Consider the following 18,332-nt stretch of genomic DNA (forward strand, 5'->3'; position numbering starts at 1 on the left):
TACTACTCCCCACTGCCTGTTTTTACCTAACAAATCACTGTTTCTTAGATTGTCAAACGAGTGAGCGATGTTCTGCCTTCTAAACACTGCCGTGCATTTTACTAACACAGTAACTGCAACTAATTGTAGGAAGATAAAACTGCTTCTGTACTAACAAAGCTGTAGGTGAGGATCTTCAGCACTGTGTGCCCTGAAGTAGGAAAGCCAAAACTGTGTGGCTCTCATTTTTGGTGTAAAGGTGTCATAACTCTGTTATCTCTAAGGAATGTACTGCAGAGTTTTCTGTGGTTGGAATTGTATGCAAAACCTTGCTTAGGGTGAACTCCAGCCAGAAAAAATGCAGGGTAAAGCACAATTCTCTGCAGCAACAGCGCCAGTGTTTCAAAGTGCCATGCCCTAGATGCCCCTATACTGGATCCTTAGTATGTATTTAATTGGTGTGACTTCCAGAAGAGGAGTTTATTGTTTGTGTGTACACTGTGATGTTATAATTCTTGTGAACTTTTGTAGTTCCCCCATCGTAGACACTCATGGCAATTCCCATAAACGGGCCCTTGCATTCCTGGTAAGGCTTGGGTCAGGATTGGAAAGGTGTATGTATATACTTTACAGTATTGCTAGTGGAAAGTTGGGAAAAACCATGTTTATTAGAGTATGGAAAATCAACCCCCTCCCCACCATCAAAAAGAGCAGTTCCCAGTAGTTCCTTATATTTGCTTGTTCCTGTTTGTTAAAACTAGTAATTTTGTTTGTTTTCTTGAACCATCTGGACATTTGCTTAATGTATTTGTTTGTTTTTTTCCCCTTCACACAGGAACGAAATAATTGTCTGACAGACTCGCGAGCTCTGAGTGTCAGTCATACAGATTTGGCGCATTGAGATTTTGGACAGAAGCTAGTTAATATTCCTGTGTGAATAAAGAAGCACTGAGACCTTCAAAGCTTTGGTTCCTCATCCTTGTGTATAGGAACACTTAGTTTGTAGATGTTGTTGGGTTTTTTTTCCAATGGACTGCTGTTTTTACTTTTTAAATAGGGACGGTTTTAAACACAGCATTAGTGTTTTCTTTAAAGGAAAACTATAGATATGTATTGCTCATTGCACTGCTCCCGTTCATGCTACTTACATTGATTTCTTTGATAGATCTGAATATTACAGCAGCCAAAAAAAAAAGTGACAATACAAACACACTCAAAGCCTACCAAAATGCAGCGGTGTTTGAAAATGCAGGCAAAACTAAGGGTGTGTCCGGAAATACATACAGAGCTGGAATGAGAAAAGGATAAATTCACGTGCATTGCTGTATAAATTCCAATTGAGCATTCTGTAGTGGGAGGGGCTTGCCCTTGCACCACTGATCCTTGTAATGGGAGAAGCCTTGGCTGGCAAAACAGCACTTAGACACGACTGACTGAACCACTAGACTGAGCTGTTAAATTTTATAGAAGCGATGGCTGGGGCTGTGTTATGTATGAATAGTGTGAATAGCAACACCTGTGACCATAACTTTGCTAATGTAAGTCTTAGGGCACAATAGTCAATGGAGATAGGATGGGTTTTGTCCATCAGGAGAAATGGAAAAGACCTTTACCTTGTGTGGTGGAAGAATATTCAAGTTTTGGACTGCAACTGTCCCAGAGCAGCTGCTGCTGCTCTCAGGAGAACACTGAGCCTCAGGTTGATTTCTCGCTTGTCCACTGGAATTCACAATCCCATTCTCTGTTTGCTGAAAGTGCCCCAACGTTTCCTTATGCTGATCCCAAATCCTGCCTTTCTCCATAATAGCTGGTGACAGCAGAAGCAGGCAACTACACGCTGGGATGTTAATACACTGTGGAGTAGCTGCTGTGCAAACGACCACTCAAATCTTAAGGGCCTCCATGGAAGCACCAGATGGCCAAAAGTGATGGCAAATGACCTGTGTGACCACATATCCACATTAAATCCACTTAGGTTAATATATATATATACACATATATATATATATGCTGTCTGTATACAGGACTGCTGCTGGAATTAAGTATGTATGTTTTAAGGATTTTATAGACATTAGGATTTCCTTTTGCTTTTCTGTAAAGCTTGTAATTTTGTTCTTTTGTGAAAATTCTTCATGTGAAGTTGGATGAGGAAGTAAAAAAAACCTACTGGTGTGCATACAAATGTATTTGTGGTCATAGTTGTGAGCTGGAAAATGCTGAACAAATTTGACTTTGGGAAAAGCTGGAATATTCAAGGTCAGTGGTAACTGAAGGAGGTAAAATATAGGAAGATACGCAAGTTTTAGTATTTGAAGAGGCTGTGAAAAGTCATTAGAATTAGCACTTAGTAGAAGTATTTGACTGGGTTTGCACCTGGTTTTAAGTTGGTTACAGTAACTGATGCAAAAAGGTGTCTGTGTAATGCACTTAACTATGTTTACCAGGAGGTACCCTCTGAGCATCTCTTCAAAGAAAGCTGCGTGTGGTGCACCTGCTGTAGAGACAGTTTAGGAACGGTGAGATACGATGCTGCTAATAATTGTGTAGAGGTTTTAGCACAGAGTAGTGCAATTCATTAGTGAACTCGAGCAGGAACAGGTTGTTGCTCGGTTATCTTAACAGTAGATACTCATATAATGTTGACTCTTGAGTTTTAATCTTTTTATTAAGAGCTTTTTATATTAAAAATATGTAATATATATACTTTTATTTTCCCCTCCCTAAAGCAAAACATGTTCTGTAGAAATTGGCAAATAGACTCTCTGCCTTGTCCATTGGCAAATAGACTCTGCATAAAGGCAGACTGAGCTGGCTTTGCAAAAAGAAGTGTGGGTAAGGCTGCCAGGCCAGGGGTGCCCATCTCTGGCCAGGAGGCAGCAGGAGAGCCCTGCCCCAGCCTTGTGCCCTGAGACCCTCACTGCAAACACCCCTTGGAGACCCTTTCAAACCAGCACAGTGCTCCTGCTGCAGGAGCAGCTCCATGGGCCGTGTTCTACTTGGAGAGAGGCCCTCACAAAAATCTGGCTTCAAAAAAACCCCCCACAAAACTATTTAGACACAGAACTGATTCAGAATAAGGAATTACTTAAACTGAACAATGTTTCCCACATTCATCTTTCAGGTTTGAAGGAAAACGATTTTTTGCAACCTCTCAAAAAAACCCAACCCTGTGTAAATAGCCATAAGCTGTAACCATGCCAAATTACAGTGTACAGTAAGTTTCAAAGTGCAACACCATGGTGTGTTGATGCTGATAGCAGGGGAACTTTCTTGTTCAGGATGTTGCTGTTGGTGGCATTACTAATACTGTGCTTTTAAATGTTTTAATCCTTTGTATAGAACTTTAAAGTGTGATGGAAGGTTAAGTTGTTGAGCTACTGTTTATTAAACAATTCTTACATTTAAAAGGTTCACTTTATTATTTCAGAGAAGAAACAATTACAAGAAGAAAAAATTACAAGACTTCTTTAATCCATAAATCCCCAAGAATGGTAGCCAAGTCCTTACTGTTAGGAGCCAGTGAGTTGTTTGCAGTTTGAGAACAACATGTAAAGTAGAAAAAACAAGTTAAAATCAGCATTCCCTGTGTTTGAATTGTGAATGAGTTACTGTCAGGACATGGTTTGTGTACATTTATATTTCAGATGGGCTTCTCACTTTAATTTTTCCAAGATTTTCTTTCTGGGTTTCCTCTGTTCCAGTTGTAGCTAAGTCTGCATAAAGAATAAATCCAGAACATCCAATTGTGTAATTCCTGGGTGTCTTCAGCACCAAACTAAATCAACAGCTCTGATGAAACAGAAGACTAGAAAAGACTTTCAGAAGTGACAGACATCTTGTTAGGAAAACTGCAGCCTTGGTAAACAGTTGTATTTTTGATCTGGCATTTTTGTCCTTGACCGGAATTTTAAGGGTGAACTTATTGAAAAACATGAGAACTCCAGGTTAGACCAGTTCCTCTGGATTGTCTGTGAACAGTGGTGAATCCCAGGGTGTACAGCAGGATGCGGAATGAATCATACATGGAATTGTTACTGACAGAAGGGTGCTTGTTGCCCTTCTGTCTCTGGTTGTGTGCCAGTCTTTACCACTATTGGCAAAATTTGGTCTTGAGTTTAGATATTACTAAGTATTCTTGTAAAATTTACCTGTTTCATGGTTTGCTCCTCTTTTGGAGGAATAACCAACATCTTGTTGTGATATTTGTGATGGTGATTGCAGTACTGCAGTGATAAAACAGCACTTGCAAAACACAAAAACAGTTGGACATGTTGTCTACAGTTTGTATGTTAAAATAAATGACACCCCATCCCCCCAAGTCCTCCTGAATGGTAGTAAATTAAAATGGTTTGAGCTTGAGAAGTATCTTTGCTTAAATTATACCACCTGAATCCAGAAATTTTGCAGGTAGTGTGTTTCAGTTGTAAATATTTAGTAAAAGGGCTGTGCAGTGCTGCTTTGATAGTGTGTTTACGGTATGTGGTGAGTTAAGTTACTTCTGTTGTGCAGGTCATGTATTGTGTCTGAAGGCTGCTAACAGAACTGCATTTTTGGTCATGTTAGTCTGTACCAAGAGAATAAATGTTCAAAGATGTGCTGCTGTGAAGTTTCATTGTCACCGACTTGCAGAAGTACACACTGGCTTTTAGTTCTTTTGTAAATAGTTAGAATTGAGGGAAATCTTGGAACATCTACATTGGATTATTCCCCTCCCCATCGCCCCAACTGTTCACAAACCCAAAACCCAGCAAAAGCAAAACTAGAAGAGCGTTCGTAATGTTAGTGTATCCTTATGGAGGAGATCACCCCCATACATGACTTTCATGTTTGATTTAAAAAAGATAAATAAACCTTCCAAGATTGGCTTTCAGATGCTGCATTTGATCTGAGTAGTTACTGCTCCTCACAGCTATGGATGAAATCCCACTGAGAGTTCACCTGCCTGTCTTACCCCATAAAACTGTGTTGAAAATAAACTTCCACAAATGTTATCTGTAACACAGTAGCAAATCACTGTGATTTGAAGAAACTTGTAATGAAATTGTTTAGAGTGTTTTACTACATCTGTTTTGTTAATAGGTCAGTTGTGTAAATTCTTTACCAAGTACAAATGAATTTGATTCTCCTTTTCCAAAGCAAAGAACATAGAATATGATCTTTCTGCTGAAAAATGCCTCTTCAAATACATCACAGATCTGTAGTTTGAAATGTTTAAAAGTTTTTCAAGTGTCATTTAATGTTTCTTTTCAAAGTGTAGAGAAATATTTAAATGTAGTCTTGCAGGATAAAGACTTAATACATTCTAGAATGTAAATCATCTTTGTAAAAACTACTTCAGTTTTTTCTTGTATAGAAACAAATCTCAGTTGTGAAACCCAAAGATGAATAAAGTTGTATAAAGGGAAGGTTCTTAAATTGCATTTATTAAACTTCTGCTTCTTACAACCCTTTTGACAGAAGGGTTCAAAGCAGGCAGGTGCTTTGTTCAGTTCCCATGGGGGTTTGCGGCCCCAAAGCTGCCCTTGTGTCAGATGGACATTCCAGGCTGGATGGGGGTGGGACTGAGGGATGGGGCAGGATCTGGAGATGAACATTCAGCCACTACAGGTGACCGACTGATGTCTGTGAGCTGAAGGGGTCAGTTGCATTTGAGAGGTTCAGGGTTTGTGTGTGATGATGAGCCAGAAGACAAACTAATTGTCCTGACTCAGCTGGATAGTTAAGAACCAACAAAGGCAATGATTGACAGGAAGACTTTTTGCTCAGGCAAAACGTTACTTCAGTTTCTGGGTAAAAGTGTTCACCAGGTAAACTGGGACTTTGATTACCAACTCATCTTTGACTTTTAAAGCTTATGGCTCATTCCTTGCAGAAGAATGATCAAAATATTACAGACTGAGCCTTAAGGTGTGTGTGTATCAGACTGATCCATGTTCAGAACACAGTGAGGCCAACTCCTGGGATTGGAGCCCAGGTTTGATGAGGCTCCTCTGTAATGAATGTCCAGGTAGGAGTTGACTGACTCACAATAATCAGCTACATCTCTCTCTGGCTTTCTTTTTTCCAGTCAGTACTAGGATGAGCATTATATTGGGTACTGTTCCAGTCCCAGATACGCAGGCCAGGGATAGAAGAGGAAAAACTGGAGTGTTACCTATGCTGCAGTAGTTAATCTTCATTGAATTGTTAGCACGGAGGCATAGAAGGGAGGGATTTGAAGAGGTAGCCATGACACTGAGCTCTGGCACACTCACTTTTTCCTTAAGAGTACACAAAGGCTTCTAAAGTTCATGGTTGGATTTTATTAAAAACACCATCAAGCACAGTCATTTCCAAATACAGAGAATTAAGATGCTTTAGAAAAGCAATTTAGAGAAAACTTGTGCTATTTGCACAAGGTCCCCTGAGATACCTGAAGGGGTTGCAGAAGCACTGAAAGCAACTCATCCTTTCTGCTTGCTCAGTTTCCTTCCTTCAGCTTCAAGCTGTGATTGTTCCTGTTCTCTGGAACTTCCCAAGGCAGTCACACCGGGTCTCTTTTCCTTGAGTCAGAGTTGTCCCCTGAGAAGTCGTACAGCCAGACAACTGCTCCTTTCTGCTGCCCAGCTGTGTGCTTCCACGTGAAAGGATGGCTGCATTTATCCTGAAAGAGGATGGCTTGGAAAAGGTAGAGGAGGTCTCTGTTTCACTAATGTAGTGTACCCTGGCCAAAAAGACCTGAGCTTTGTAACCACAGAGCAAGGGGATGGGGGGTGTGGTTCAGTATTTTTCAAATGAAAGAGGCTAGAGAGGCTTTTGCTATGAAGGGAGGGGGACAGGAAAGCATGAAAAGAGTAGAAATGAAGCATTAGAAAAAAATTGTAGAAGTGCTATGAAGCTGAACATACCCATCTAGTACAAAGGCAGTACAATTTTAAATCTTACAGTAAGGTGTTAAAATCAAGTACGTTTCTGGTTTTGTATTTTTTAAAATCCAAATATTAATAACAAGTGGTTTTAAAATAGGAGAGCTGCTTTGTGACAAAGCTGCCTTGTGTTATTTCAAAGGACAGCTATCCTTAATGGCAGCATGAGGCCCAGAACCACCAGCAGGCAACATTAACTGATTGAAGTTGAGTCCCTTTGGGTCTGGAAACAGGGTACACAACTGCAGTAAATGCTAGTTCTAGATTAGTATGCTATTAAAATAAAATTAGACATCAGGTGTCCCCCAACATGGGGATTGCCACATCCCACTTCACTGTGCAGCCTCCACCTGCCCACAGCTTCCCTCCTCCAGAACACTTCTCTCACGAGGACAAGACAAATATCCAAGTGTAAAAACATCTTTCACAGTGCAGACAAGGCTAAATGCAGTCATACCATTGTTCATGTACTTGACCATCCACTTCTCTCATCTAGGAGGAATTGCATTTTACTAGTAATTCTTCCTGAGGCGTAGTTCTGATACGTTTTTTTGGAGCAGAATACTTCACTATGCAAAGGAGTTATTTTATCCCTTTTACACCTTCCAACTGTACTGTATAGTAGCAAGAGGATGGAGGGAGATGAGGAGCAAAAACTACCCTTAAAGTCCTCACACTTCCAGTGCAGGGTGATGCCACTCCAGATGCTTGTCCAGGCAGGGATATCCGGCTGGCCATCAGTCTCATCAGCAGCTGATTTGCCCAGGTTATTCCAAGTGCTGGAACAACTCTGTTACCCACTACCCTGTAAAGACAGTATTACACATTTCTGCACACACCAATTTCATATGAAATATCTTCACTTCTGTTGTAAGAAAACTGCACTGGAAGAAATGATCTACTGTTTCTCTATTTAACATTGTTTACCAAATCGAAAACCATAGTCTTTGAAGACAGAGGTGACAGGGTGTTCTCACAGAATTACATGCTAGGTTCTCTCTATGGCAAGGTAAGAGCTGGAAGGGCTTCTATGCAGAACTACTCATTCTTCCAAATACAGCCATGGGGAATACCTGCCTCTGGATGGGCCCCCTCTTTTGACAGGAAAACCACTAGAGAAAAATGATTGAACTCTAAGTGTTTGAAGTGTGTAACTGTTGGCCCTGGATTCCATTTGAGGGTATATTTAGAAATGCTGGGTAAATATAACACTGCATACATACTACTTTCAACCCAAAGTTTAAAACAAATTTTTTTCATGGAGAAAGTGCAATTTCTCCAGTAAAAGAATTACAAGATAACCAGGGAAAAAATAATAATTCAATCTTATCCATGTTCTGTGTTAGTTTCCGAATCTGGTGGTCACAGAGGAATCCTCACAAACAGCCATTTATGTAGCACTCAGCTCATGTAGTAAATCAAGGTTAAAGTCAGGATTCAACCAACAAATTCAAACCTTTTAATCCTGTTAATATCTTGGTGTCAAAAGATACAATTTTGGGTTTTTTTCTGAACCCACTAAGGTTTGGTTGCTGTAGTTTTTAAGCAGACAGAAAATGCACTCAGTTGTATCAGAGATGAGATGCAAAAATACTCCTGTGTAAGCAAGGACACCAGGCATTAACTCCAGGGACGTTTTCCTGCTAACTTGCTGATGAGGAGTTATGACCTAAGTGTAGATGACAGCTTCTCCCCCTTTATAGCACATGAGTTAGTGCTGATCTCCAGCAAACACAGCATTGCTGGGTAAATGCCCTACTGCCCTTCACACGCTCTGGTAGTTTATGGAGTTACAAAAAATACAGTGTTTAAATGCTGCTGTGTTTGACATTGTTACCCTCTGCTGGGGATGACTCACCTACAACTGCACTGAGCAGCTTCCAACTCGCTCACTGCATCTGTCACCTAAAGCAGAAAAACAACATTTGCAGATGACCTGTGCTTGTGTATTTGTGTTTAGCGAGCAGGAGGGCAGGGAAGGGAACAAAGACAAGAAAATCCAAGTTATCAGATCATACATGAAGCCAAGTTAGAAACCCCTTATTCTTTCAAGGCAAACTAAAAGGGATTTGTGAATTACAAGCTGAGTTTACAGTGCTAGAACTATTTAGCTAGCTACAGCCTATTTGAATTAAACTACTTCTAGATGCTTTGTTTAAAAAAAAAAAAAAGAAAAGAAAACACAAACAAAAAACCCCACACTCACAAAACTGTTCCAGTGCTATAGCTGGAGATAAAAAGTACTGAGGCCCAAATCTCCAAAAAATATCCTGTTCTCAATGATTTCATGACCTTTGAATTTTCCCATCAGTGACCTGCCTGCACATTTACTTACCCCTTTCTGAGGCCATATTCCAATTGTGAGTGCTTCACCTCCAGCATTCACAAGCTCCTTCAATTTGTGAGTGGACTAAGAGCAGTGTCTTGCCTTGTTTTCTTAAAATAATATTCTTTTTGACCACTATCATTGTGGCCTTTTTTTGTTCAGCTCATGTCAGCGCATGCATTCTCGTGCTTTAGTAATCTCAGCAGTTACACAAAAATGCTGAGCTCCACAGAAATGCAGCAAAGTCCCTGGTGTTTCACTGTCTCCTGGAATATAACTGCGCCTGCAGAGTTCCCAGAGCAATCCTGCTGGCAATGGCATTTGAAGCCAGTGTTAGGAAAAAACTCTTGTTATTTTGTTTTGATCTTTTGTGCAGTTGCTATACATTCCTATTTTCGTTAGCTTCAGTGCGCAACTTTTGAGAATGTTAGCGGTCTATAAAAGCTCAGATGATGTTCTTAAATTTTGAATAGAAAATTTACTAGTTTAAAGTACATCAGTTTAAGGAAGCTTCAGTTTCCATCAGTCATTAATACTCAGCTGACAGTGGTAAATACACCGCCATGAAACTGGCACACAGAGAGTGCACCATCATCCTCCAGCCATTTATTAAATGGTCCCTCTAGAATAAGCAGCAATTTTGATGCCATACCTGATTAATGCACATTATTGGAGTCCTGAATCTTGTGCTTAAGCTGTGAAGCTGTGCTCCAAAGGTCTGCAGATACCGAGCCTTCATGACGGACTCCGACGCCCCGAACTCGCAGCGGAACAAGGCGGCAATGGAGTCAATGACCACCAGCCTCACCATCCCCCTCGCCAGCAGCAGGGAAAGCCTCGTCGTGATGCACTTGTGGAAGGTGTCCTGCCACACACACAGACAGCAGTGAAACAGGGCAAAGAACTCCACTTGTCACACCAAAAGAGTAACTACAGGTATCGTCACTGCAACACGAGCTGAAGGAATTCCTAATCGTGAAGGGAACTTGTGGATCTTTAAGTCTCAGTAGTAACAATTTTTTTGCAAACATCTTGTGGTTTTAGTTAAGAAAAAAATGAGAAGACCAAACTGCATCCAACAGTTACCGGCAGCTCTGCCTTTTTAATTCTTCTACTGATATTTCAAAATCTCAAGGGTGCAATACTAAAATCCTAAGCGCAGAAACTGCATCTACACACAGCAACAATGAATTGTAATAATCTGTCATGCTGGACTTACCAGTGAGTGTAGTGTTTTACTTTTAAAGGTATTTTAGAGAGATTTACATACTACTAAAGGACAGTTCTCTCCTTTTTACAAAAACATACTCTGTAGCTTCCAGAAACTACCATTAGAACTTCAATTAATATTTCTAATGAAAAGGACACGGAAAAGGTGGCTTAGCTGCTGCCTGGACCACACAGTGAATAAGTTTGAAGCAAGATGATCTTACACTTGCAAACTACAATTAAAAAACGCAATAACTGGAATGATTCAACAGCTGCTACTTTCAAGCCTTAGAGAAAACAGAACTTCTGACATTCTATCAATAAAGAGCATACTCATGGCTACTTGAGAAAAGGCACAGAAATGGGTCTACAAGGCAAGAATACAGGATTGAGGTTCATTTATTTCTCCCTCCAGTTCTACTCTGACACTTTATAGGTAGAGGGGCAAGAGAGCTGCACTGCTGTGGTGATTTTTTGCCATTACCCATTCCAGGAATCCCTTTTCATATCCTTTCCTCCCGTCTGCAGTTTAACAACTGTGGTGTTATACTGCAGGATAGTCAGTACACACAGCAACTTTTGCATATACACTTATATCCTGTCTCCAAACTCAATGAAGGTCTCCCCAGTACCTGCAGTAGAACTGGTAGCAGTAAGTCTACTACATTTCAATAAACATAATGACTTACAAAATCTACTGCATGACTCATTCTAAAGAAATATTAATACTTATCTTTCAATATATTTCATAGTAAAACTCCAGTAGTTCTTTAACAGCAAATTGCAGATTAAGTAGTATTTATTCATTACAGATCTTAGTTTACTCTCAGCCTTTTGAAAGGTCTCCTATATAAAAAAACACCCCGTGGTTACTGGATTACAGTACAATAATTATGCATTCTTATTTTGTGCTACTACTTACTAGGTCTGCTGCATGCTCAACAAAAATACTGTTTCCAAATTTGATCTTCTGTATGATTTCAGCTGGAACATCTGCACGCAGCTTATGTTGTTGGCCTATGAGTTGCTGCAAACGTTTACTTGGGAATGCATCTTCTGTGCAAATGTAGACAGCTCCTGCAGCCAAGGAAACCACCTGTGGTTACAACAGGGCTCTTACACAGTTTTCTTAATAGCACAAAAATAAAATAAGACATTCTGCACTCAAAAGCTACACATATGTACCTGGAAGTTCCTGTTACTTTGTTTGCAACCATATTGAATCGATGATGAACAAAAACCTCAATCCTGTGACTTTGCTGGTTTTGCCAGGTTTTGCCTTTTTTTTTGGTGCCTTCTGACACAACTGGATGTTGTCCCCTCCACTGGGTGACGCTCCTTGTACACAGCTGTGGAACACCCGACCACCTACTCTGGGTGAGCAGAAGTATCATATTTATCCAGCCTACAAATAAGAGGGACACTGTGTGGTCTGCCCGTTTCAGCTAGAAATCGAAAACACAGCACCAGACCATGAAGAAAATTACCTATCCCAGCCAAAACCAGTACAACTAGTATTTTGATTCATTTCACTCACTGTTTTCTGGATTCTAGGTTTTAAATCTACACATGAAGGGGTACTGATTGCCACAATTTCTAAGCCAGTTTAAAGAGGACCACTCATCCAACCTCATTCCAATTAACTCTTCCTAAAAATGGTAATTAGATTAAAAAAAATTATACTTCAATCACATTACTGTGAGTGATGTCTAAATATTATCACTGTGGTTTCTAGTGAACAAGTAATGCAGAGAAAATTAACCATACCCATCAAAGATGTTGGGAAAAGAAAACAAAAATACATGCAGTATTTTCCTTACAAAAAATTGTTACTGTTATTGCAGAACTAATCAGAGTTAACAGCTAAGATTTAGAGGGCTACATCCAAGGATTAAGCCCACTCACTGAAGTGGCTGGAGCTGCCAACACAGCTTGGCAGATGATGTGTTTGGCAATATGAGACATCCTGAACATTTCCACCCCAATGGTGCATCCCTACACTGGCTCTCCAGGAAGTGCAGAGTCCCATTTCCAGATGCAACATCCAAATCCTCTACACAGTTCACTGAAAAAAACATGAAACTATATCCAATAGTGGAAACAGAAAGATCTCAGGACTAGATCAAATAAAAATTATTGGTTATTATATCGATAAAAATATTTTGCTGATAGACACCTGTATAAGACAGGGTATTGAATCCTGATAATTTTCTATATGAGACAAAGATGAGTCTAAGCCCAATTTATTTTAGGACTAAAACTGCATCTTCATCTTAACTTTCCCCAAAGTCACTGTGAATTCACATGTGAACACCCTTCACATGTGAAATGTCAAAGGAATTTTAAAGTTCAAGTGAACACAGTTATTCAAGTAATTTTTTTTATCTAAACCTTTGTAAAAAAAAAAATCTAATTCTTCCTTAAGAACAGTTCTGCTTCATAGAGTATTTCCCACCTCAGTTTAGTTTTGTAGAGCTACAAGATATTGGTAAACTACTAAATCAATATTGAAGACCGATGCCTAATTATGAGGCAAAAGCATTTAACAGGCACACATCTTTAAAGATAAGTGAGTTGTCACGACCCAAATAAAAAGAGGAGAGTTGTACAACACAAACAGAAAAGCCTGTGGCATCCTGCTATTTGCAGATTATTAGGAAGCTGCAAGTTAATAGTTAGGGTAGTTACCACGTTTGAGAAATAAGCTGACAGAGACTCTTAAGGAGTCAGTCAGTGATCACCTAAACATCTTTCCTCCACAAAACCCAGATATCAGCTATTTCATCAAATCTGTTATTCAGGCCAACAAATGTGCTATGGTGGTTGTTGACAAAAAGCACCCCCCAAAAATCAATCAAACAAAAATAAAAACCACTAAAACCCCATCCCCCAAAAAGGACAAGTTTTGATTCCTCTGAACATAATCTTTCATGCACCAAGACAACTCGTTACCAAGAATCAGTAGCAAACACAGTTTTCTAATTCAGAATTCCAATATGAATATTAATTTGTCCCATTATATTCACATATTACTTATGAATATGGGCATATAAAATAAATTCAGCCAATATGCAACTGAACACAACTGACATTCCTGGAATGGCAGAAAGATATCCTGGAGGCAAAGGATGCCTTTGTTTACTTTCAGGAGTTCTTTGTTGCCAACCTCCTAGCATTGAGAATTATAAACAAGAATAGCACTAAGTCAAATGAAGTAAATGCAGAATAAATCCATACTGTTTAAAGACACATATTTCAACATCACCACTTAAGAAAAGGGAAGTTTCTAAGCAGTAAAAAAATACAACCCACTAGCACTCAGATCAATCCTATACTGGTAGTGCTAGAGATGTATGAGAGTTTCGAAGCAGTGTTGTTCTCCTCAAGTTTCCTAAAGGATAAACTCCTCATATTTAACATAAGCTTTAATTTTTGTATTTCCCATCAGAGACTCAACACAACCCTTATTTACAGACTGCAAAAACATCAAGTTTCATTTTCTAAGTGCTTTGCAAAGAGCAAAAGCACTTTTTGCTGCTATGACTGCGTGCAGCCTAACAGATGGCAAGATACCCCACTGTGAATAAGAACAACTAGAATTAGGATTCCACCTCTTCTTTAGCTCTCCAACTTCAGCAGCAGGGTATTTCCACCTTCTATACCTTCAAGTTCTGTCCTCTGAGCCCTCCAAAATGTTCTGGTTCTCCATTCTATCCTACCTTCCAGGAAACACTCGGGAGCAGGTAGATGGGGAACACAGACATGACAAAGCAAATGTAACAGCACTGAGTGTCTGGGGCATAAAAACTAGGATCATCTTCAAACACAAATAATGAAAAGGCTTGCCATCCTGCAGCCTACAAGCAAGACTGTATTCTGGTACAAGAGACCAGAGTGCCATTAGGATGTTGGGCACCTTCTTCTGTACCTCATTCTGGTTTGTTTCTTTATTTCAACATAAAGAGGGAGAAGTGCTGGAGCAGGACTAAAAATGTATTTGCATCCTATTTGCAGCAGTTAGCAGCACCACACAAAGGAATCAAACACAATATACTTGCTTCTGATTAATGACATAACTTAGAGTAATGTAAGCCAGGAGCTAATTATGGTTCTTTAAGCAAGATCTTAATTTCTGCATTCCATGATTTTTCCACATAGGTGGATAGAGTTCAAGAAATTATTATGTTTCCCCACAACAAATCACTGAGCTGCCAAATAAAGCCAGTGCTGCATGGAAGGCACAGAGAAAGGCACGGAGAAAGTCACATCTAAGGCAGACTACCAGGACACCAAACTCTCAGAAGTGACACAAGTTTCCTCCCTTTCTAAGGCACCATACAATAGTAAAAAAAAAAATAAATAAAATAAATTAGGAGTTAGTTAGATCAGTGTGATAGAAGAGGAAAAAATATACTCAAAGAATAAACCTGTATATTTAGAATTCTGCTTAAAGACATCACTTTGGCAAATCCAGGAAAATCACAGCTACAAAACAATGTTGCCTTCCTTCAATTACATTTCCATCAATTTTACTCTGTAAATCACTATTATTATTGTTTATCAAACAAAATATTCTTTGAAATTTCAAAACCCCAACTAGGGAATATATACCACGTACCCGAGATGTTTGTGGAAAATTACCTGTCCAGCTGTTTTGTTGAGGTTGTTACCTGAGGAGTCAATGGGTACCCCTGACAGCAATACTTTTCTTATATTGTTTGAGTGTGTTTAGTTTAACCCAGAGTGGCAGGCGGGCAAACAACAGCCAACAGTAATTTTGAATTAAATTATCCTGTGCTGCAGGACATGTGCACAGCATGCTCTACTCTCTGTAAAGGTGCATTACTCACTAACCAACTTATTACTGAGGTTAGACATGCACTGAACATGTGCATCTACTTCAATGATGTTCTTAAAGGCAGTATATTCCTCCAAATGGCAAATTAATCAGTGTTTACATTTCAGCACTTACCAGACTCTAATCCACCATATTTGTAAGGATACTGCACACACAGGCACAGCTGTAAACTAATCTGAGTCTTCCCAGCAGAACTTTCCCCAGCAAGCTCTGTGATTCCCACTAAAGGAATGCCACCTTTTAACAAGTTATCCAGCACTGAACATCCCAGGCTCAGCTTCTGGCGTTGGGAGGTGAGATGATCATTATCTTGGTAGAGCTGAAGTGCTGCAGTGTTTGGGATTTTTTTTAACAATTTAAAAAAAAAAAGAAAGAAAAAAAAGAGTTTCATTTATTATCTTTCTAACAGAGGCTGTCTACAAGGTTTATATCTACAAGGGATGCTTTCTTTGTTGATGGAGAATTTTCCTAATTCAGGATGGTCTTCTCCAGTTTCCTTTCCCCACAAAGCAACTACTGAATATCTGTTCAAAAAGTGGTAATTTACACTGAGCCCTTTTCCTCCTCTCAAACTTTTTTCCCTTTCTCTGCCTCCAAGGTGTCTCTATGGAAAGCTACACTCTGGGAAAGCATTGACAGCAAGGTTCAAGCCCAGCAATTATGGAAATGGAAAGCTATAGCAGAGTGTAAAACAGCACAGCAGGCACCTGGCCAAGGCCTAAAGACATATGCAATCACAAGAAAATAAATCTTAAGTACAGAGCTGTCATGAAGCATTTGTACAAGAAGAACTATTATGTCCTGCTTGATTTGGAATGAGGTGTTTTTACCAAATCAGTTTATGCAGCTTTTAATATATACGTTTTGCAACCACTCGTAGTCCAAAAGGAAAATGGTGAGCGAGAAAGAGCATGTGAAAGAAAAAGGAAATATCTTGTTCCTCTAATTAAGTTTTTCAGACTGGAGAACCATTTTGTCTTGTTTCAAGCAGGTTTGATCCTGAAGAACGACACCCATCTATTTCCATCTACTCCCAAGTCTCCAGGGAGCTGCCCTTAGGATAGTTAAATAATTCACTACAGTGTAAGAAAAACACTTGCATTTTCATTTTTAAACCACATTACTGTGTCAGTGAGGAGCCAGAACCATGTTTTCTCCCAGTGACAGTTATTTTAAGTTTTAAATAGAACCCCTTTTTTGTATTGACTACATTACCTGTGACCAGGCTGTTCCTCCTCAGTGTGCGAGAGACTGTTTTCAGCAGGCACTGTATGTCTGCACTGGAGAGCTTCATCAATCTTTGCAAGTCTGCTCCAGAAAGGTTTAAAATCTCTTTTACTGATTTGATGTCAGCTGAAATCAGAAGAACTTTTATAAATACTTTTGGCTGGATGACAGTCTTAACACAGAAAAGTTTTCCCAACTTCTACCACTCGTTTGCTTAAAGTTTATCTACACTGCATTCTTGTAAGGTGGGCAGGAAACACTCGCCTGGAATGTATCAACACATGCTACAGAATTGTTTGGAAAATGATTACTGGAGCATGGGCAAACAGCCTTACTTCTAATTACTCAAAAATTTGTTTATTAAATACTTAATTATAGTTCTGAAGTGTTAATGTCCATCTACAGGCTTACACTCACAGACAGACAGTTAGACAAAGGAAGACACTGTAGTAGCAGATCTGTTAGTGAGACTTTGGCAAATTAAGTTACCTTTCTTCAAGGCAGCAACTGTTCTAGGGTTCAAGTCAAATTGGTCCCAGTCCATTTCCTGACACCGCACAGGGACGAGCAGAGCATCACGTAATTATCTGTGATTAAAGCAGCTTTTATTGCAGACACATGCAAGGAAAAAAAAAAGCATAAATCAGTATCAAAAGTTTCTAGGACCTTTTTTTTTAACAATGTACATAACAGTTATCTCAGAGAAGTAACAATTATTCTGGGATTATTATTATTATATTCAACCCACTGGCAGAAGTCTTTCTCAGATGGCTGCTTACATATATCCTACTAAAGAGTTCAACTAATAATCCTGCAGTTAAGAACTATTAGTAATTTTAATTGCCTGTGTTTCTGGACAGTGCTTTTGCTCTGAATCTTGCAAATACACTGGACAGTCATTTCTACCCTGACACTCTTCACGTGAGCTTTTCATTCTCAAATAGAAAAAAAATCTCACACGTGCAATTTGGGATGACCCATGACTACTCATGCATTGGACAGTCAAATACGCATTTATTACCTAAAAGCAAATTTAATATTAAAACGTTAAAATCCGTTCGTTTCTTGTAACAACTTTGGTCTAAAACACAACACTCTGGGTGCCTAGAGGAGTACTGTGAGGTTCTCAGTATTATTCTGATAATGTTTATGAGGGATAGCGGCAGACACTCCCTCATAACTCCCAGGAGTTATGTGAGAATATATGATTTTATGAACAATCCCTTTTCCAACATGGGGAGGAGAAGCTGTGATGGATACTGATGTCAGACCAAATACAAGAGAAGAAACAGTTACTTTGAAGCAATACCTATTTAAAGTAACATTCTGACAAGGGTTAGACTTACTGGAGTCAACCATGATTACGACGACCCTTGACTGAGGGGCTCCAAAACATTGCGCACGCTCCGCTCACTCTGATGAGGCACCGGGGAGAAGGGAACACCGGGAGCGGGTCACGGGGCAGCGAGGGGTGTCCCACGGGCCCGGCACCAGGCAGGGGGAGCGGAGTGCAGACACACTGCGGAAGAACAGACAGACGGACACAAGGACCACCTCCCCGCCCTCACTCGTCACGAATCCCCGCAGCCAATCAGCGAGCAGCTCGCCCGCCGCGGGCCAATCAAAACTCCTCCCAGCGGCCGCCCCGGCGGGACAGCCAATGGCAGGGCGCCGGTCGCCCCCGCCCCCGCCCCGCGGGGCCGAACCGTGCCCGGAGCCCCGGGCGGGCGCTGCCGCACCGGCCGCGGGCCCTCGGCGGAGCCGCGGGAGCCGAGCCTGCCTGCCCGCCCGCTCGGGGAGCGGCTGCGGCGCCTCCTACAACGTGGAA

The 18,332-nt window shown here is 40.3% G+C and overlaps 2 protein-coding genes across 5 annotated transcripts in view; one reads left to right on the top strand and one right to left on the bottom strand.

Annotated features, from left to right (window-relative positions):
* Nucleotides 1–5,384, top strand: part of KLC1 (kinesin light chain 1) — a 49,083-nt gene extending 43,699 nt beyond the window's left edge. For all 4 annotated transcript variants that reach the window (XM_027674066.1, XM_027674069.1, XM_027674068.1 and 1 more), the window contains one exon: nucleotides 815–5,384. In XM_027674066.1, coding sequence (XP_027529867.1) covers nucleotides 815–880 — 66 coding nt within the window. In that variant the 3' untranslated portion in view covers nucleotides 881–5,384. The remainder of the gene's footprint in view (nucleotides 1–814) is intronic.
* Nucleotides 5,385–6,264: 880 nt separating this feature from the next.
* Nucleotides 6,265–18,256, bottom strand: XRCC3 (X-ray repair cross complementing 3). The gene is made up of 8 exons (XM_027674073.1): nucleotides 17,851–18,256; nucleotides 16,994–17,106; nucleotides 16,493–16,630; nucleotides 15,392–15,604; nucleotides 11,342–11,496; nucleotides 9,863–10,075; nucleotides 8,743–8,789; nucleotides 6,265–7,689 (listed from the first exon to the last, which is right to left on the bottom strand). Exons 2-8 carry the CDS (start codon nucleotides 17,046–17,048, stop codon nucleotides 7,467–7,469), a joined length of 1,044 nt encoding a protein of 347 aa, XP_027529874.1. The 5' UTR covers nucleotides 17,049–17,106; nucleotides 17,851–18,256; the 3' UTR covers nucleotides 6,265–7,466.
* Nucleotides 18,257–18,332: the final 76 nt, after the last annotated feature.

The sequence above is a fragment of the Neopelma chrysocephalum genome, unplaced genomic scaffold, assembly GCF_003984885.1.
Source record: "Neopelma chrysocephalum unplaced genomic scaffold, ASM398488v2 Primary Assembly neopelma1_24, whole genome shotgun sequence".
Taxonomy (NCBI): Eukaryota; Metazoa; Chordata; class Aves; order Passeriformes; family Pipridae; genus Neopelma; species Neopelma chrysocephalum.

Bases quoted from the DNA above. Each gene is read 5' to 3' on its own strand.
- XRCC3 (XM_027674073.1), bottom strand. From the start codon at position 17,048: ATGGACTGGGACCAATTTGACTTGAACCCTAGAACAGTTGCTGCCTTG. The intron at 10,076-11,341 runs GTAAGTAGTAGC...TGTGTGTGGCAG, and splicing joins TTGAGCATGCAGCAGACCTA to GACACCTTCCACAAGTGCAT. The intron at 7,690-8,742 runs GTGAGTCATCCC...CTGTCTTTACAG, and splicing joins GCTGCTCAGTGCAGTTGTAG to GGTAGTGGGTAACAGAGTTG.